General features: G+C 36.3%; 3 protein-coding genes across 5 annotated transcripts; 2 read left to right on the top strand and 1 right to left on the bottom strand.

The window, feature by feature from the left end:
* Window positions 1-6: 6 nt before the first annotated feature.
* On the top strand, window positions 7-1,089 carry LOC129236923 (acyl-CoA-binding protein). The gene is made up of 3 exons (XM_054871227.1): window positions 7-139; window positions 244-358; window positions 673-1,089. The coding sequence occupies exons 1-3, from the start codon at window positions 125-127 to the stop codon at window positions 813-815; spliced, it is 273 nt and encodes a 90-aa protein (XP_054727202.1). The 5' UTR covers window positions 7-124; the 3' UTR covers window positions 816-1,089.
* A 64-nt stretch (window positions 1,090-1,153) lies between these two features.
* Window positions 1,154-4,764, bottom strand: LOC129236922 (rabenosyn-5). Its single transcript, XM_054871226.1, has 4 exons — window positions 4,045-4,764; window positions 3,832-3,979; window positions 3,133-3,770; window positions 1,154-3,069 (listed from the first exon to the last, which is right to left on the bottom strand). Exons 1-4 carry the CDS (start codon window positions 4,579-4,581, stop codon window positions 2,821-2,823), a joined length of 1,572 nt encoding a protein of 523 aa, XP_054727201.1. The 5' UTR covers window positions 4,582-4,764; the 3' UTR covers window positions 1,154-2,820.
* A 2,986-nt stretch (window positions 4,765-7,750) lies between these two features.
* Window positions 7,751-18,217, top strand: LOC129239442 (FHIP family protein GJ17503). 3 transcript variants are annotated; one of them, XM_054874927.1, is made up of 7 exons: window positions 7,751-8,151; window positions 8,315-9,263; window positions 9,322-9,718; window positions 10,422-11,523; window positions 11,582-12,097; window positions 12,769-12,807; window positions 17,149-18,217. In XM_054874927.1, exons 2-7 carry the CDS (start codon window positions 8,503-8,505, stop codon window positions 17,634-17,636), a joined length of 3,303 nt encoding a protein of 1,100 aa, XP_054730902.1. In that variant the 5' UTR covers window positions 7,751-8,151; window positions 8,315-8,502; the 3' UTR covers window positions 17,637-18,217. The 3 variants fall into 3 exon arrangements, with proteins under 3 accessions (XP_054730902.1, XP_054730903.1, XP_054730905.1); XM_054874928.1 differs by having other exon boundaries at window positions 10,446-11,523; XM_054874930.1 differs by lacking the exon at window positions 12,769-12,807.
* The last annotated feature ends 60 nt before the right edge of the window (window positions 18,218-18,277 follow it).

Genomic DNA, 18,277 nt, shown 5'->3' on the forward strand with positions numbered 1-18,277 from the left:
CTTTTGTATTTTATTTGAATCATTCAAGAAATAAGATATAGAGTGCATTAAATAATCTGAAATAAAAATATATTTAAACCTTTTTCCAGTTTCGTATATACCCAGCGATAAAAGATCAATAAAAATGGTCAGCCAAGAGGTAATTATGAAAATTTTCACTTGCTAACAGGGTGCGGCCGCAAGTGACCCTTTAGTATCCAGCCTCTAGACTTACTTAGGAAACATTTTTCTCTTGTTCCACAGGATTTTGATAAAGCCGCCGAGAATGTTAAAAATTTAACTTCCACCCCATCCGATAATGATTTATTGGAATTGTACAGTTTATTTAAACAGGCGACAGTGGGGGATTGCAACACCGGTAAGACTACCCATAAATATTTCCTCTACTTATCACACGATTTTTATGACTATAATGCGATTATGATTAATACAACTATATATAAGGAGCTATCATTTTAGCAGATAAGAATTTTATGGTGTTACCATCAATAAGGTGGCGAAAATATTATATATAAATATTACATTTGAAAACTTAGTTAAAACTAATTACGTGTCCCTAGTTGTTACTTTGACCTGCGTAACCTCGAACTATGCCCTTATCTATATACATACATACGTACATACTATACTACTGTAACTTAAAATATTATATGCTTATATGATGCATTACAGATAAGCCCGGTTTCTTGGACTTCAAAGGCAAAGCAAAATGGGAAGCCTGGAACAATCGCAAGGGGACGTCGAAAGATGATGCTATGAATTCTTATGTCGAGAAAGTAAAAGCCTTGGTTCAAGCTCATGGGCTGAAAGCTTAAAAACAAAAATATAATTAAAAAATTATAAATATGAATTTGTGATTCAAAAAATGCTATTGAATGGCAGATTAATCAACTACCATTTAAATATTCCCTTTGCTATGACTTGGTAATGAATTTTGCAAGAATTATAAAAAATAAGAATACACCTTATATTTCAAAACGCACGTTTTAATGCACAATTTTCTACAGTTTATTAACACGAAAGTCGTAATCTTTACAAATTTTTGTATTTATGAGTGTTATAAAAATATAGAAATAACTTAAAAACGCACTTGTGTCGATAATACTATATCAGAGTATTCTGAGGAATTTGTTATAAAGGGAAATGTAAATTTTAGCACATTATTTGCGTGCTAAAGAGAAATATCATCTATCGCGTCGTTTAAAAATATATGCGATTTAAGCATCTCATAAATCCCTCTAAGGGCAAACTGAGTATACTGACTGGCATTCTCACAGGTCACAGCAGATTGCGCAGCCTGTCCAGGCTCGGTACTTGGTCCACCGACTCTTGTCGTTTTTGCGAGCAATCCCCGAAAACTGCAATACAACTTCTTCTCGAATGCCATGCCATAGGGAGAAGATGTAGACATCTCGACATACTCGGCTCAATTTTAGGTTTACTGAGGGAACAGCGTTTGAATGAGGTAATGTGATGAGTAAAGAGCACAAAAGGCCTTTAGGTCGAAGTGCAAACGTTCCGTTAATCGAATTTTAATATTCTATGCCTTTATGCAAAAAAAGTATTCAATGTTGTTGTTGTTGTAGCAGTGTTTTATGTTATTAGTAGTTGCTTATTAAAAGGAAGTGTTCTCGCGACGTTCGTGTGCACGCTATCAGAACTACCCGGACTTATACACAGGCAACGGCTGTCACTACAACCGGATAATGCGAAAATTGCTACGAAGTATTTTACATCCTTCCAACAGCAGTTAAGGGGGAAAACCGGTGAACGTGTGAAAATTAAGTGATTTTCATGAATTTTTTTATAAGTAGGGATGATCATTTGAGGATCGGACAAATTATAATTTATTTAATATATATTCAACTATACTGGCAGAAATTTTTATAAAAAAATATTAAAAATTACAATTGTTATTAATATTAATGCAATGACGTCATAAAAAACTGATGCACCCCGGTGGCCACGATACAGCGGTGAAAAATCATCTGATAGCAAAAAACCGAAAAAATTCTTAATCTGTACATCAATGGCTATCGTCGTACGTGGCGTTTTTTTTTTTTTTGGAGAAAATGGTGCAGGTTTGAAAACTGAGTTTGTGTTTTTACCCTTTTTTTTTGTTTTCGAAAGGTTTGAAAAAATATTAATTTTGGAATTTTTAAAAACGGCTATGTACGACTGTAGCCAATGCATGCCTAAAGATTAAAAAAAAAAATTAAAATCGGTTCATAAGTCTTCAAGAAATCGAGGCCACCGTGTTCAGAAAAGTCGTTTTGAGAAAAACGCGTTTAAATTTTTCATTGGACGTTGTAACTCACTACCTGCACTTATTGTATTGGGTATAACTTCGTAAATTTTCAAAATTTTAAGTTAAAATTCTTTTTACATATTTTCGAATATATCTACTTTAAGAAAATGCAAAAACAAAATCGATTTTTTTTAAATCACATTGATGTTCCCCCTTAAATAACAAGTAGTAGCAAAATATTGTACCCACTGTTTTTGGAATAATAAATTAACTACTTTATTACTTAAATTAGTAAATTTATTATAGATGTGCGAAAACATCTATTCTCAGGTAAATACTCTTTTCCTGGGTGATCCTTTTATTTAATCACCCTCTGATTTTATTTATAGGAGTTCTTCGTCTGCAAGCAGTAACGAAATATAAATACGCAACTTATCAGCACAAGCTCACTGATAATGCGGTTTTTGGAATTCTATTTTATTACAAATTTTATAATTACTTACACTACTGAAGAATTTAGATGTACGCAAACTAAAATTCTTCAATAATTATAAGTTGTCTGAATGATGCTTTTATTGAGTCAGCTGTTGGTTTCTTTCCGCCTCCGGGTGAAAATCTCTAGATGCTCTCTGTCTCTCGTAGAACTCTCGCTGTAGCTCGCGTAAATTCAGTTCTAAAGTTTCCACCACTTCGAAATTCATTTCTTGACGCGCTTGCTTTATATACGCTTTTATAATATTTATTTGTTCTATAAGTGGATCTTCACTTTGCGATATATTGACAGGCTGCGCCGACCAATTATCCAATGAGCGCAAATCGGACTATAAAATAAAAACAAAAAATTATTATAGTGCTCAATATTTGTGTTATAAATACAAGTATACCCCATATGCATAATTGGTGCCATTGTTCGTCCTATTTTGAATGCCACTGACGTTACTTGCCAAAGCCTGTCGTTCGTATGCTTCCATTGCTTGTCTACGTTCAGTTTCGATCCGTTGTTCTGCTTCCATGCGTTTACGATCTTGAATTTTTCGTATGTCTTCCTCGGCAGGCAGTGGCGGTATCGAAAGCATTTTATCTTTGATTAGTTGAATGCACGATAGACGTATTGATTTTTTCAAAGCTTCCTCACGACTACCCTGTTGACAAGGCAGCGCTAATATACGTTTACTTCGCAAATCGATTGCTTCAGCCACTTGGCCAATTTTTCCACGCAATGCGCTTGCATCTGCCAGAGTGAAAATTGACTCTCCCTCGTAGAGACTGCCAACAATTTTCAAGTACATTTCAATGTCCGGTAGCACATCTTTGCGTAATTGTTGTATGTCAGCATAAATTTGTGATACAAGCGGACGGTATGTTCGACTTTCGTGCATCTCTTGTCGAGCCTCTAAAAGCCAGAGACAATGATCACAGGAACGTATGCTATTGCGATGTGGATTTGATGCATTTGCTTCGGCGGCACCTTGCGTTTGTTTTATCGTTTCGCTTTGTGACATAGCCAAACTGGCGAGTTGCACTTCGTTTTAAAGAGTTAAATATTTTAGGTATTTGAAGTGCAAAAAATCTAGAAAACTTACGTGCCGTATCTATTGATAGAAACTTGGAGCAGTCATTACACATAATACTCCCGCAGAGACGACAGTGATGCTGACGGCGAGCAATGTGGAAATTTTTTGCGCAACTAGGACATAATTTTACAGAACTGCCATCCAACCATGTAACAATCTGTGAATAAATAAAACCAATTTTAATATTCAATATGGAATCGTTGCCTAAATTTAGTAGCTTACATTCCGTTCGTGTTGCTTGCGCAACACTGGATCCGTTGGCAAATTTGTTAGTAATTTATGTAAGCGTATGATCAATTTATTTGTTTCACTGGCATATCGCTCCAGCCGTGGATTTCTTACTGACTGAAAATACTCTAGATGATTACGTTCTGCACCAACCTCTTGGTGATCCATAAAATTGAAGACATTCGTTCTTGTACGTGCATTACTCAAGTTTAATGCTTTATTATTGGTACCATATGTGGCGCCTGCCACAACATTACCACCGCCTCCGGCAGCGCCGCTAATGGATGCATTCCTTTCCAAGCTTCTTGAGAGGTCAAAAGTCTCGTCAATATTGAGAATCTTATTTTTAGCTTTTGAAATAATATCTTTAAAAACAGACTTAAGCGCATCTTGTTGCTCTGCGTGCGACCTTTCGAAGTGCACAGTTAGAAATTCGGCCGACTTGAGGTCTTCTCGGCATATTGGACAAAGGAAGCCTTCCAAGATTTCGTCTGATTCATCATCGTCAGGTTCTCCGAATGGGTTGGACATGCTTGCAAATACTGTTATTCTCTCTTTAACAAACACTGAATTTATTCTATGAAATTCCAATTGCTTTTAAGTTGTTATTTTAATGAATTCAAGTTCATGCCCTAAAAAATAAATTCGAAATAAAAGCGATATGTGGGCGTTTGATTTGCAAATCCCTAAACACTCAGCTGTTTTGTTTATTAATTAAAGAGTTATCGATATATACCCATCGGGTGTATTTTTAGCTGTATCAGAAAAATCGATATCTACGATTTGACAACTGAGAAAGGCTGCTGTGCTCACATTTATGTTCAGTAATAGCCTGGAGAGATGGCGGCGTTCAGCGGGATTACCAGCGCAGTTAATTCTGATTAAAATTGACAGCCAGTTGTTACGCGGATTAGTGAACAGTTGATTTGCTTATTGCATAGTTTTGTCAGTAAAAGATGGACTGCAGAAAACAAATATGGATGTTAGATGCCCTGGTACTGAAAAATAATAATTTATTTAAAATAATCTTAAATTGCAATTTCCCAAACTTCAAATCAATTATTTTATTTCGAATGTGTTATTTGCAAACTAGCAATGCACCCAGTTGTTTTTAAAAGTTGTAAAAGTTTCATTATTTTTCATTCACAATAGATATTAACTGCCATTTTGCGGATATGTTACTATCGAAAAGTCCCCTAATCCGCCTAAATTATGAGAATTAAGTCGAGTTGTCAATCTGCACGGGCTGCACTTAATTCCTGAGATAATTCCGAAAATTTATCACCTAACATCGCTGACATAAGACTCCGACAAGACGGCGCAATTTGGAATACAATTTGGAATGTACCATGTAACAGCTAATTTAAACAATGACTTTTCTCTCTGGGTGAATGGTCATACTTGTCGAGCTGGGTGGCAAAATGTGTAGAGGAGCCAAGGGGATAGGCGAAATCGAGTTATATTATGTCAATTCGCAAAAAACCCAGGGTGGAAAGTCACCGTATAAATTGGCTCCAACTCATAGCCACGACGGACATATGTCAGATATCATATTCCAAAAATAAATTTTATGAAATTATCTACCAGGTTATCATAAAAAAAGTGCGTGTAGCGTAGTATACATAACAGAAGTGAAACTTTCAAGGCAGACAATGAAAGAGGGAGAGACCCGAGAGACAATGAGAGAGAAAGAGAGAAAGAATATATAACTAAATAAATTCACAACATTTGCAGAGAATACAAATAGACGAAATTTACAAAAACCGGAGAAGGGTCGACCGGTGTAGGTAAACGCCGGACACAAACCGTGGCAACAACGCGCCCTACTCCGAGCGTTTATCACCCGCACAAGCGTAGCAATTCCAGACCCGCAACAACGCCACAAATTACTGCAAGGCAATACCAATAAATCCGACAACGAAATAGATAGCACTTTATAGTACGCACAAGAACTAGCCGGGAAACGGAAATAGGCGCCAAAAAGTAGGCATAAAAAAATGCAAAAAAAATTCGGCCAAAAAAACGCCCCAAACAGTAGGCACCAAAGAAATATAACGCCAAAAAGTAGGAACGAAAAATATATTTCCTACAAGTTTGCACCAACAACCAAGCGCCGAAAAGTAGGCAGTGTTATATCTCACTATTAGCAACCACAAGGAAAAACTCAGGAAAAATAGCCTAAAGTGTATCTAAGATATACATAAGGTATAGGCTCTCTCTCTCTCCTCTTTCTCTACGTCATATCTTTTTCTCTCTCGCGGAATGAAAATGCCCAAAACGTTGCATGGCCTTGAAATTTTACTCTCCGTTCTCGCTCGTCCATGGACGCCTAAGAAATTTCACTTTAAAAAGCACCAGATATATTAGATATATATTATAGAGCCGTTGAGTCTCACTTTCAGCATTTTTGACGCTTGCAAATAATTCTCTTTTTTAGAAGTATGAAATTTAGAAATTAAAGATTTTTACTGTAAGGAACTTAAGCAGTTTCAGACAGCGTTCCTTGTGCTTATATTCGATTTTCGTCAAATTCTTTGGTCACATCCAAGGCGAATTCATTACAAGTGACAGCAAACACATATAAGTAAAACCCTACATGTATTTGTTGTTGCGTTTGGTCCAACCATCACGTCAAAATCAGCAAGCAAATGTAAACATACGAATGTAAACATACCAATACATACAAATAAAGCATATCATTTTGACGTAAGCCATACCTACGGTGAAAAATTCAGCTGGGTGAATGCTGTCACCTTAATAAATCCACCTTGGTCACATCTTAACTCCTGTCCACTTGTTTTAAAATTTATTTTTTATGTACATACGAAATTTGCATGTCCTTCGGGAAAATGACTTGAACATTTTAAAACCCATTAACCTCATTAAAAACTTTGAAATTGTTTTTTATATCTGTTTAAACTTTTTATGACATTTGTACGCTCTCTGGTGAAAGACCTTGTAATGCTGGCAAACTTGCCAAAAACAAAATCATTGCTGACCAATTGAGAGAACCGTTCGACCTTACTGTAATTTCATCATGCAAACGCGAACACAAAATTTGTAAAAATTTATAAATCCGATAAAAGCTCAATGTTGTACTAACGTACTCCCTGAATTTCTTGTTTTTTAATTAGTACATATTTTAAAACCAGTTTGTCGCTGTGTTTGATTGCTTAAATTGCAACTGTCTTTAATCAGCTGTTTTCTTGCTAGTACATTGTAAAATTTTCAACAGGAATGGGTAACTTTAAGTCAACTGGTATGTTGTACTCTCAATCTTTGCTTATAGGAACGGCAAAATCTGATAATATGTGATAATTTTCAATAAATATCAGGTTGCCGAACAGACAAATAAGTGTATATATATATGTATAATTGTCGGTGTACAGCTTTATAAATTTGTACAATGATCTACATATAAATGTACGCTGTCGATTTAATCAACGGACAAGTACTCATTACAAAGTAAAGATATTTTTTTAAGAAAAATTACATTTTTTCTTACTTATTCGTTCCTTATTCTGTATTGCCTATTAAGCACAAATTTTTATTTGCTTTTTCTGTAGTTTTTTTTTTAATTTAAAAATTTATTTAATTTTTTACACTAAGTATTTGAATAAGTAAATTTTGTTCATCACTAACGAGAATTTGTCAATATCGCCTACTGTGAACGATTCATTTTAGTCACGGACTTTCTTTTTCTTCTATTCGGATGGTTGATTAAAATCTTGTCCGTAATAAAAGTGGTTTTAAAAAGTATTTTTATAAAGTTTATCTCATTTTTTATAGTTTGCTAAAAAAGGGAGTCCCTTATCAAAAATGCATGATCGGTGATTTGTTTAGTTAGAAACTAAAACTGAAATTTATTATGCTGTTTGGAAAGACAAACATACATAATATTGTACGAATACGAGAGGTGGGGTATTTGAAACACGAAAAGGGGTTGGAGAGGCAAAGTGTAATAATTATGTTCAGTGCTTTGTGGAGCAGTTCTTGAATATATTTGCGATTTTGAAGCACAAATGTCTGTAATGTCATTGTAAATAGATACCAAAATTAGGTTCAATATCCATTTTGGGTCTTGGCCACATCGACATCGAGGTAAATTACTAATTTGATAGCTAATAGTACAAATTTATGTATACCCATATATGTATATATGCATTTGTGAATGTTTAGCTAGTTTTACGTAGTACATACATAGCTGTAGTGTATTTGCACTTTAAAATATATATTTATTGTTTGTTATTAAATTTTCTTCTAGAAAAACAAAACTTATTCGCAAATGTTCAGAACGACGTCTACGCAAAAACAAAAAACAGCAACTAATCACACTCATTGGTGACCACTATAAAATTGATAAGAATTACATTTCAGAAGCTAAGTTGATATCTTAAGCCAAACAAGGCAGGCAGAACCACTGCCTATCAATAAACATTTTTTATATACTAAATGAGTTGGCTTCGCTCTAGTCCGCTGCGGCAGAGCCTAACACGCAGCAGCGGAAATAGCGCACCATTTTTCGCCTCTTTAAATAGAGACAATAATACAGGCAGTTCTAGCACAGCAAATGCCTTAAGACAAAGGCCGATCGATGCCGCCATGGACTGTGATCCTCGAGCCTGTTATGATAGCTTTTGCAAGCATTGGCAACAGGCCTACGATATCATACAACGGTCTGAGCCACCGCAACGACCACCATCACACGATGATGTCTTAGGCGTGGTGTCCCATCTAGATTTTATGGTGACACTACTGTTAGTAGAACTACATCACTGCAACAAAGTGTCAATACCTACCGCAGATGCCGCACCACCACCTGCGCCATGCTTAGAATATATGCTCAGTGAAAACCTGCTTGATAAGCTATACGAATGGGGATGTACAACGGGACGGTACGCCAATGCCGTGCGACTTGAACAATTGAAGTTATATGAACTACTTGTTAGCCACTCTCGACACCAACTACTCTGTCACGAGCCATTCCTGCGGCCGCTTTTGAAGATACTCGCATCTAGCCAGGGGGAAATCTTTCCGCCAGATTTGGAGAAGCGCTTAGTTATATTATTGAATCAACTGTGCGTGGTTTTAATGCAAAATGTGCATCTGCTCGATTTGTTTTTCTTTTCGGCGGCACAGGAACAACACAAACAAACGTCCAGTGGTTACGGCGAAGAGCTGCAACGTAGTAGCAGTAGCAGTTCCAGCACTAAGTAATTAAATATTTTATCCTTTTTTTTTGAACATATTTCAATTACTTATTTCTTTCAGTTTCATTATTTTTTCGCTACTTATACCGTATGTGCATCGAGAAGGTAGCGTCGGCCACCAAGCCAGAGATGCTCTGCTGCTCTGTATGGCGTTGTCGCAAAAAAATTCAAATGTCGGCACATATATTGCACAATATTCATCAATGTGCCCGCTATTGGTAACCGGCTTAGGCGGTTTATATTCGCGCCTGCCCAACTCCATTGAAATAACATCGGTTGACTGGCATCGCATAACACCGGACGACGTAACAGAAATTCCCGAACTAACTTTGTTCATGAATGCGTTGGAGTTCTGCAATGCCGTGGTGCAGGTGGCTCACGAAATGATCAAAAGTCAGTTGTTAGATTTTCTTTACCAGGGCTTTATTGTGCCGGTGTTGGGGCCGGCAGTATTACAGGTAAGAATATCCGACCACTCCGTTTGGTCTGTACATTTGTGGAATTGTCTTCGATTTGTCTGTGGTGTTGGTTCATCAATAATATAATTATCTTTAATGTATGCTAGGTAAACGATTTTAATTTTTATCTATGGTTTGTGGCTATTTTATTCTGGCAATGAGCTAATATCTGTGAAGCGTTCTGCGCACGTAGGTATAAGCATGAAAGTTGCAGAAATACATATGCAAAGATATGGACACATTTACAATACAGACTACAATTTAACTCGTGAAGGCTCGAAGCTAAAATTTTCAGCACCGTTTCTGGTGAATTTTTTGTATGACTCACAGAGATAAATAAATTTATAGAGTAATAAATAATAATAAAACTGTTAAGTTAGGGTTACATTTTATTATCTGCCCTACGAATAATAATAAAACTGTCTATATGTGTATCACCGCCTGAATCCGTTTGTTACATGTGAAAATGAATAGGCGAACCATGATTTGATATTTTTATTTTTTCGAATATGGCTTCTTTGTAGAGCGAATTTTCAATTTTATTATTTATTTTATACATTCCAATTTCATTGCTTGCATTTAATTTGTATATTGACTTTATTTTGCTAACTCTTCTCCGTGTTTAATTTGTATTTAATTTACCCACCTTATTTCAATCAACACCGAGCGAAAAATCGAAACAATTCATTAATAATTTTTACAGACATTGAAAGGCAAACATTTCCAGACAAACGTTGAATCACAAATATCAGCAATGTCCTATTTGGATTTAATTTTGCGATCCATAACTGAGCCTGGTTTGTTGCGCGCATTTGTCAAATTCCTTTTGGACACCGAAAAGTTCGACGGCGAACGTATATTGGACACATTAATCGACCGTCTGGGCTCCACGGACGCAAATCTATGTATGGTAACAATGGCATTGTTCGACACATTACTTTCGCTACACTGCGAAGATCTGATGCTGGAGCTGTTGCTGAAGTACATACTGCCGGGGAAACATGTGCCTATTTCACATCGACACAAAATCAACCGAATAGACCCGTACATAAACACGGCCGAATTCTTTTTAGATCTTACGCCAGACGCCATGAAACGCGCAAGAGAATTAACCAAGCACAAATCACTCGGTGACACAGTGACGACACAGCCATCCCACCCAGCCCTACCCTCACCAACGTCGACCATGAGTAAAACCATTGGCGCCAATTGGAATTACTATGGTTTGCATACTGGCAATAGCCTCTACGCCAACTTCCATGCGTATCTATTTGAGGCGCATTGCCGCATCACACAATGTAAGAACGCCTGTTCCAAATGGGCCAACACATACAAATACCAAAAGTGGCCGACAAGAAATGCACGCGCACAGCACGCACAACTACTGGAGATGGTAAAACAGTTTTTCAACGAATTTAGTGTAAATGCATTGTCTGATGCAACGCACGCATTTGAAAGTTCTAATGGCGTTACAAACGCCAGAGTTATAATGGAAAAAACACAACCTGACAGTCTGCAGTCCATTGGCGAATCAAGTGGTTATGAGTCGTTCAAGTGGCGGCCAGTCGACGAGGATGGCGGTGAGTGTAATGACTCTGCCGCCAATACCGCAATGCATTTGGCAATATCAAGTGCTGCCGAGGCTAGTGAGCTGGACAATAGTGGAAGCAGCAGCAATAGCAATAGTTTGACTGGAAAGCAATACAGAAAAGAAGTATGGCGCGTCTCAAGCAACACGAATGATATAGTACTCACGGATTTGGATTTTTCGGAAGATCTATTCGCGCAAGGGACAGTAAGTTTGGGTAAGTGCACAAAATGATCGCTAAATGCTCGCATCGTCTAAACATTTGAACTTTTTAGGTCCCTTCTTGAATGCTATATGGGGTAAACTGCAAACGTTCACCAGCAACAGCCTATACGTAAATTTGCATCTTACCGGCTTGATTACGCGCCTCGCCTGCTACCCGCTTCCACTTGTGCACTCGATTCTATTGCGACCGGACATAGTAATCACTTCGGACACACCGTCTTTCCATCAAATGTTACGCATACTTAAGCAACAAATCGATGCGGAATTGCCCATGTGTGAGGATTCGCTTGAAATTGTCGATGTGGCGCGCTCTTATCTCATTGACCGCGAATTCCGTTTGATAAATGCACGCAAGGCGACAGATAACTCGCCAGTGCATATTGCCAAAAACGCGCTGCCGCAGCAACAGAAACATTTCAGCCAACAAACGACATTCGGCAACATATCGTCAGCAACGCCAATACAAGCGACACCCTCCTCGTCGTACGATCCCTTCAAACGGAACGACAATAAGCGCAAAAGCATCAGCAAGTCCATAACTAGTATGTTTAGTCGCAAAGCTAGCGGTAAGTTGTAAACGCCCACATAATCAGAAGCCATTTACACACATAACTAAAACACATCGCAAAGTTGTCCACGTCTCAATTGAATTAATTAGCAGCGCAATTACTTTTCGTTGGTGGGCATTTTAAAGTTTTTTTTTATTATTTACTTTGTTGGGTTGTGGATCATAACTTGTTGGGTTTTTTTTCATCATTTTCATTTAAATATTTATTATTATTGTTTAATCCCGATCCATTTGACACCTAAAAATTAAACGAAAATTTCGAATGCTTCACTGCGGCTTTGTAACTCATTTGATAGTTAATTTTAATGTGCATTTTTTACACATACATACATATCTCACTTTCAAATACTACAAACGGGTCTTGACGAAATTCTCAGTAAAGGCGTTAAGGGGTGTGTGAGTACTAAATATAATTTAAAAATGCTTATTAACGCTCTAATCTAACTGCGGTTGATTTTAGTTGAGAGCTGAATTGTTTTTCAAGTAATTTATTCTTAAATATTTGTTTTGCTTTTTACTCACTACTCATCCACACTTCTACTGCGGATCTGGTAGAGACCCTAACTATGTACTATGTATATGTGTGGCATTTTATATATAAGAAAATACAAAAATAATGGTATACTAGTTACTTACTTTTATTATTTCTTGTATTTTCTGAATTCCTAGCTTCATCTGGCTTATCACAAATTTACGCATTCTTCACCGGTAAATATTTCACAAAAAAGATAGTGATTTATCTATAATGCATACTATGTATTCGTTCGAAATATTGCTCTTTTCATTTTTGCTTACTTTTATGTATATATATGTATATATAATATGTATGTGTGCTGCGTAGAATTTGTACAGTTCTGTTTGTAGTATGTGTGTATGAGTTGTATTGGGCACTTGCTTATTGATTGTTTGTAAAAATGTATATATAAAAAAAATGCATTGATGAGGCCAAAATTAAAAAGAAATTTAGTCGATAGCCCTGGTAGCTAGTGCTGTAAATATGTTACTTATAATTTTAATTATAATTTAATAAATAAATAATAATAATAAAAAGAAATTTAAATAAAAAAATTCTAATGAAATATGTTAGGAGGCTGAGCACCCCAAAAAAGTACAGAGCACATTAAACTTTATTCATTACTGTCTAATAAATATTTAAATATCCGAAGCTATTGAGGTTAATCATAGCTTTTTTTCAACATTTTGGCAAAAATTGTCCAATTAAGGGGTAGTCAGTTGCCTTATTTTACAAAAATAAAAACATAACATTAAGGGGGGAAGCTGGTCTAGAGCGCAAAAAATGGGCATATTTTATGAATTTATTTTGACTCAACAAAGGAATCAATCGAAAATCTGTGAAATAGGTTTAATAATATAGCTTTCATGGTACAAATACAAAATTTTTCGTCTGAATTAATTTCAAAATGGCCGCTGTTCAGCAGTTCTCCTAAGGCGCCTTTTTTTCTAGTGGGTCCATTGCCGAAGACGTAAACTCCTTAATTTTTGTCCTAGATCAAAAAATAAAATTTTTTTAGTTTCTATATAACAACAGAAAGAGACGTACGTGGGATTTTTTCGATATTTTGTTTTTTCGCGAAATGGTGCACGTTTGAACAAAAAGTTACAATTTTCACTATAAAGAACGGCATAAAATTGTTGATTAAAAAAAAAAACTATGTAATATAAATAAAAAATCCTACGTACGTCTCAGGAAAAAGGTATTTCGAATGTATTGTCAAAATTTCGTAAGAATCGGTAAAGATTTGTTCGAGTTATGTCTTCGGCCAGTTTAAAAAAAGTGATTTCGAGAAAAACGCGTTTAAAGTTGTAAATAGCGTTCGGGGCATACCTGCGAGGCACTGCCGTCGAATGAAAAATTTGGGCATTTAGACATTTTTGCTGGCATCCCTCATTTGGTATATTATTTCTAAGACCCTAAAGCACCTTTTAAGACAAAAAAAATTTTTCGATTTTTTCAAAATTCTAGACCAGCTTCCCCCCTTAATACATCGTGTTTCGAGTTAACTTTAGTAACATTTCAAAAAAAAAATTATAATTGTAAAAGTTATCGCTGTTTTGTGGAGCCCGTGTCTCCAGAAGTCCCTTGCGGTGCTCATCACAAGTCCTTGGTGATTCATCTAAAATCAGTCGGACAAGAGAAATTAGTTTTATTAATATATAATATTGTGCCTGATCGAAGCCTTTCCAAATTTGACAATATAGCGGGCACAGGAAATATTTTTCAGATTTTCGAGGTAAAAAACCGACAGTTAATTGTTAAAAAAAATCGAAATTTAAAAAAAAAATCGTTTTTCAAAAGCAGTATAAATTTTATTGAAATCTACCAAGCGGTTTTTAAGTTACAGAGATCGCCAATTCAAAAATCATAAATACATAGTTTTGAGGAAAACGCTTTTAAAGTTTTGCTACTTACTTTCGAGCGCTCCGGAGCGCCGAATTGTTAATTGTTGAATAACTCGAAAATTATTTGTCGGATTCACTTCAAATTTTCATACAATATTTTTAAGATATTATACTTCTTAAGGCAAACAAATTTTTTTTTTTTTGAAAATTTTGACTAGCCCTAACGTCTAAATCAAATTCATGTAAAAAGAAAATTAGGCGTAATAGCCTAGTCATAAGATTATGTGCCAGTTTTTAGTGTATATTTAACTGTGGCGAATTTTCAAACTAATTTCCCATGAAATATTGATCATCTAAATTTAGTTTAGTTGGCGCATGACTACCATTCGGAGAACGTTGGATCGAATGTCCGTGAAACACCTAAATTAATAAAACGTGTTTTTTTTTTAAATAGCGGCAGGCAATGGTAAAAAAATCTGCCCTTCGGAGTCGGCTTAAAACTGTAGGTACCTCCATTTGTGAAACAACATCAAGACGCACACCACAAATAGGAGGAAGAGCTCGGCCAAACACTCAGAAAGGGTGTTCGCGCCAATTATATACATATATATATACCATATACAGTTGTGTTCAAAAATATAGTAGTTGGACATGTTAAACAGTGTTAAATTAGCACGTGCTCATTTGTGTTCTAAGAATAGGATGCAAAGAAGAGAATAGCTATTAAATCCCGTTAGTTTTGCATTGGTGTGTGTAAGCTTTTGATGACTTTTGCGAAATGCACCGCAAAGTGGTTGTATTCTAGTGGGCAGGGGAAAGAATTGCACGGCTGAGAAAAGAGATTTGATAGTTAGCCTAAGAGCAAAAGGCAAAACGTACAAGGAAATTGAAAAAACACCTACAATGATATTTAATACGATTCATTGTAAAAAAGCCAGAAAATCGGGGTAGAAAACGCCAAACAACCGCTGTCGAAGATAGACGTATTGTGCGCTTTAGCAAGATAAGGCCGTCAGCATCATCTAAAGTTATCAAAAATGAATGGAATCTCTCGGTCAGTGACATTACAGCCCGTCGTCGTCTGATTGATCAAAATCTAAATGCCAGAAGTCCTAGAAAAGTACTCCTTTTGACTAGGAAGCATGTGGAAGGACGACTCAGATTTCCAAATGCTTATCTGGTCTGGCCCGCAGAAAAGGGGCGAAACATATTGAGGACAGACGAAAGAAAAATTGTTTTATTTGGTGGAACAGGCTCTAGGCAGTATGTGCGACGTCCACCAAACACCGAATATAATCCTAGGTACACAAAGAAGACAATTAAGTATGGTGGCCTAAGTATAATGATATGGGCTTGCTTTTCTTACAATGACGTTGGCGCTATCCATATGACAAATGGCATTATGGATAGACACATTACAAAATACAATGCTACAATATGCCAGTTGACAAATGCCTATAAAATGTACATTTCAACAGAACAACGCTCCGAAACATACGAATAAGCTTGCAAAAGTTTGGTTTGCATCCGAAAATATCGATCTTATGCTATGGCCACCTCAGTCCCCAGATCTTAATCCGATCGAAAACTTATGGAGAGATGTTAAGCGGGTTGTGGTAACTGCAAATGATTCAAACAAAGCTGAGCTTTGTCCAGTGGTTCAGGAAGCATGGTCTCAAATCCCCTTAAAGCGTTGTCAGAACCTTATCAATTCCATGCCCCGCTGATGCGAAGCCGTTATTAAAAATAAAAGCTGTACAACTAAATATTATACTATAATGGGTATGAAGAACTTAAAAAATCATTTTTGAATGAAGTTATTTTTTTTTCCTTTAATATAACCATTACTATAATTATGAACAGCCACTTTTCGGTGCAGTTCGCAAAAGTCATCAAAAAATTACACAATTGTATGCTATTCTTAGAAATACAGGGTTGGCCATATTAAACTGACCCATTGAGTAACCCTATAACTTTTTACTGTAATTTGAAATCTAAGGTTTACGTCAACAAGCCAAAGACATTAGGCGCACTTAAGGCCAATATCCGACGGGAAATAGCCGCCATATCGGCCGAGACGCTGGCCAAAACTATGGAAAACGCCGAAAAACGGGCACATTACGCTATACGAGCTAAGGGCGACCACTTGCGCGATATCATATTCAAAAAGTGATGTAAACGAATCTCCTTGAACTAAATTAAATGTTTTTCACAATGAAACACAAAAAAATGTTTCTTTTTCCATATTTTTTTAATAATCACATGGGTCAGTTTAATATGGCCAACCCTGTATATGAAAACCAGTTGAATTTGTAATGTTTAACATATAGAAAAATTAATAGGAATGTTGTGAGGTGCTGCACTACTATATTTTTGAACACAACTGTATATAAATTTAGTTTAAAATTAAAATTGCAACTAAATTTCTGTTCTCTACTCTTGTTGGCATGGCACCATTTTTGTTAATGTTTGTATGTATGTGTGCTTACAAACCTTTTCTTTTCTAAAAGCTATACTTTCTACTATTATAAAATATCCTTCTAACCTCTACACGCACTGTACTTTGTAGTCTATTCACCCTAACGCTTATGTATGTAGCACAATTCTTCCGCTTCCCAAATATAATCGCCTACTTTATGCACGTCATGCACAGATTTGACTTTATACAACTTTCACGCCTCCTTTTAGGTGGTTCTCTAGGCTCCTCCTTCTCCAGTAATGGCAATGGATCTATATCACAACAACAAGGCGCTACAAATCCACATAGCACACGTGAAACTAGCTTAACGACAATGGCCCTCCCAACTGCGAACTCGTTTGAGCAACCAACTGCGGCCACGCAGGCAACGCACAGTAGCCAAACTTTAGGTGGCGCAACAACATCAGCTTCCGGTATGGCAAACAACAATATCACGCACAACACGCAGCATACACATACATACACACACCACAACAATGCGATTGGATCGAGTACGATGCTTGTAACGAGCACTGGTGCCGGTTCGGAACCCGTCTCATTGGACTCGCTCTCATCCATGGGCGCTATAGCCAGCACAAGCGGCACAGAACGCACAAGAGATCTGGCACTATGTGCTGTTCTACTTGACGAATGGCTAAAGGAGTTGGCAGCGATTGCACAGGAGCAGAGTGTGGTTTTGATTAACGATAACCTTTGATGGTGGGGTAAACAGGGTCGCAAGCGAAAGCTGTGTTGTTGACCGGAAGTGGTTGTTTTGCTGTGGAGCACACACACACATATAAATAAATATACATATTCGTGTGAGAAAAGCTTTATCCTTAAGGTAAACACATATGGTTGCACAGAACAATGCCAATTGAGAAAATATTATATACAAATTGTACCGTTCATTTCGTCGAAGAGCAATTTCCAGTTACATTGTACCTACATTACATAATTATTAATTGTCTTTCCCTATTTTTACAAAAAAAAAATTTAATTGTAAGTTTTAGCTACACAAGAAATCTGTACACAAAGTGAATGATGCTTTCATGAAGAAATTTTGAGATTCCCTGCTTGCAACGCTGCAAAGTATTTTATATTTGTTTGTCTATATTATAATTTGTCATAATTTAAATTAAACATAAATTTGTATGTATTGCATAACGGATTGCTATCAAGAAGATCAAAAAGAGAAAATTATTAACTGCTTATAATTTTGTATTTTGATATAGAATATTAAATTAAGATTAGGCCGAAAAAATGTAAGACAAAAGCGAACAAAGCAGAAAGTGCCTCATGAATTCATGTGTACTTTTTACTACTCATACAAACAAAATATATACATAAATACGGTTA

Source organism: Anastrepha obliqua, chromosome 2 (genome assembly GCF_027943255.1).
Source record: "Anastrepha obliqua isolate idAnaObli1 chromosome 2, idAnaObli1_1.0, whole genome shotgun sequence".
NCBI classification, from domain to species: Eukaryota; Metazoa; Arthropoda; class Insecta; order Diptera; family Tephritidae; genus Anastrepha; species Anastrepha obliqua.

Coding starts and splice junctions, on each gene's coding strand:
- LOC129236923 (XM_054871227.1), top strand. Junction 359..672: donor AGTGGGGGATTGCAACACCG/GTAAGACTACCC, acceptor GATGCATTACAG/ATAAGCCCGGTTTCTTGGAC.
- LOC129236922 (XM_054871226.1), bottom strand. CDS start 4,581: ATGTCCAACCCATTCGGAGAACCTGACGATGATGAATCAGACGAAATC. Junction 3,980..4,044: donor GCAAGCAACACGAACGGAAT/GTAAGCTACTAA, acceptor ATTTATTCACAG/ATTGTTACATGGTTGGATGG. Junction 3,070..3,132: donor GCACCAATTATGCATATGGG/GTATACTTGTAT, acceptor TTTATTTTATAG/TCCGATTTGCGCTCATTGGA.
- LOC129239442 (XM_054874927.1), top strand. CDS start 8,503: ATGAGTTGGCTTCGCTCTAGTCCGCTGCGGCAGAGCCTAACACGCAGC. Junction 9,264..9,321: donor AGTAGCAGTTCCAGCACTAA/GTAATTAAATAT, acceptor TATTTCTTTCAG/TTTCATTATTTTTTCGCTAC. Junction 9,719..10,421: donor TGGGGCCGGCAGTATTACAG/GTAAGAATATCC, acceptor TAATTTTTACAG/ACATTGAAAGGCAAACATTT.